General features: G+C 68.0%; 1 protein-coding gene across 1 annotated transcript in view; it reads right to left on the bottom strand.

Annotated features, from left to right (window-relative positions):
- The window catches only part of LOC103899633 (histone-lysine N-methyltransferase 2D), a 23,229-nt gene that overhangs the window by 11,562 nt on the left and 10,663 nt on the right, over positions 1-1,004 (bottom strand). The window contains exons 12-13 of the mRNA XM_019472305.1: positions 855-980; positions 624-799 (exon numbers count right to left, since the gene is read on the bottom strand). Of these exons, the coding sequence (XP_019327850.1) occupies positions 624-799; positions 855-980 (302 nt within the window). The remainder of the gene's footprint in view (positions 1-623; positions 800-854; positions 981-1,004) is intronic.

Here is a 1,004-nt window from a genome sequence, read left to right as displayed (position 1 = left end):
GCTCCGCTCCGGGGCCTCGTAGGGCGTCGGGGAACACTGGCATGGGGAGAGGGGGGGGGTCAGAGCCGCACAGACACAGCCCACCGATACACCGACAGCCACCCGTGAGCCCACCCAGCCGCCCCGGACCCCTACAGAAACACTGCTGGGGATCCATCACCTCATGCGGGACAGAGGCTGGGGTGCGGTGACAGGGACAGAGCACCCCGCACCAACGGGAAACCCTCGGGGAGCAGCCGGGGGACCCTCAGGAACAGGCCAGCCCCGACACACAGGGCCACGCTCAAGGCTCTGCTGTGCAGGTGCAGTACACCCCACAGACCCCTTTCCCCTCTGCTCACGTTCCCCAAGGACCCTTCCCCTGCCAGCCCACACGTTCAGGGACCCCCTCCCGCCCCGTCCATATACCACACAGACCCCTTCCTACCTGATTTATGTGCCCTGCAGACCCCCTCCCTGCCCTACGTTACCCCTGCCTGGTCCGTACGTCCCACGGACCTCCTTCCGCCCGGTCTGTACGCCCCGCCGACCCCCTCCTGCCTGGTCCACGTGTACCGCAGACCCCTCCTGCCCTGCCTTGCCCCTGCCTGGTCCATACGTCCCCCCAGCGCGGCCCAGCCCACCTGGGATACTGGCCCGGGGGATGATGGGGATGATGGGGGACAGCACGCGCTCCTCCAGCTCCGGCTTGGCCTCGCTGAGCAGGGGGAAGCGGAGCAGCTCCTCGCCCAGCACACTCTCGGGGGATGAGGCGGGGACGATGCTGTCAGGGGAGTCGCTCTCGTCGTCACTCTCCATCCTGCAGGGAGATACTGGCCCGGGGGATGATGGGGATGATGGGGGACAGCACGCGCTCCTCCAGCTCCGGCTTGGCCTCGCTGAGAAGGGGGAAGCGGAGCAGCTCCTCGCCCAGCACACTCTCGGGGGATGAGGCGGGGACGATGCTGTCAGGGGAGTCGCTCTCATCGTCACTCTCCATCCTGCAGGGAAGGAGGCGGCACGGG

This window comes from Aptenodytes forsteri, unplaced genomic scaffold (genome assembly GCF_000699145.1).
Source record: "Aptenodytes forsteri isolate BGI_AS27 unplaced genomic scaffold, ASM69914v1 Scaffold316, whole genome shotgun sequence".
Lineage (NCBI taxonomy): Eukaryota > Metazoa > Chordata > Aves > Sphenisciformes > Spheniscidae > Aptenodytes > Aptenodytes forsteri.
Note: the sequence above shows the minus strand (reverse complement) of the source record. Positions and strands in the feature narration are given on the sequence as shown.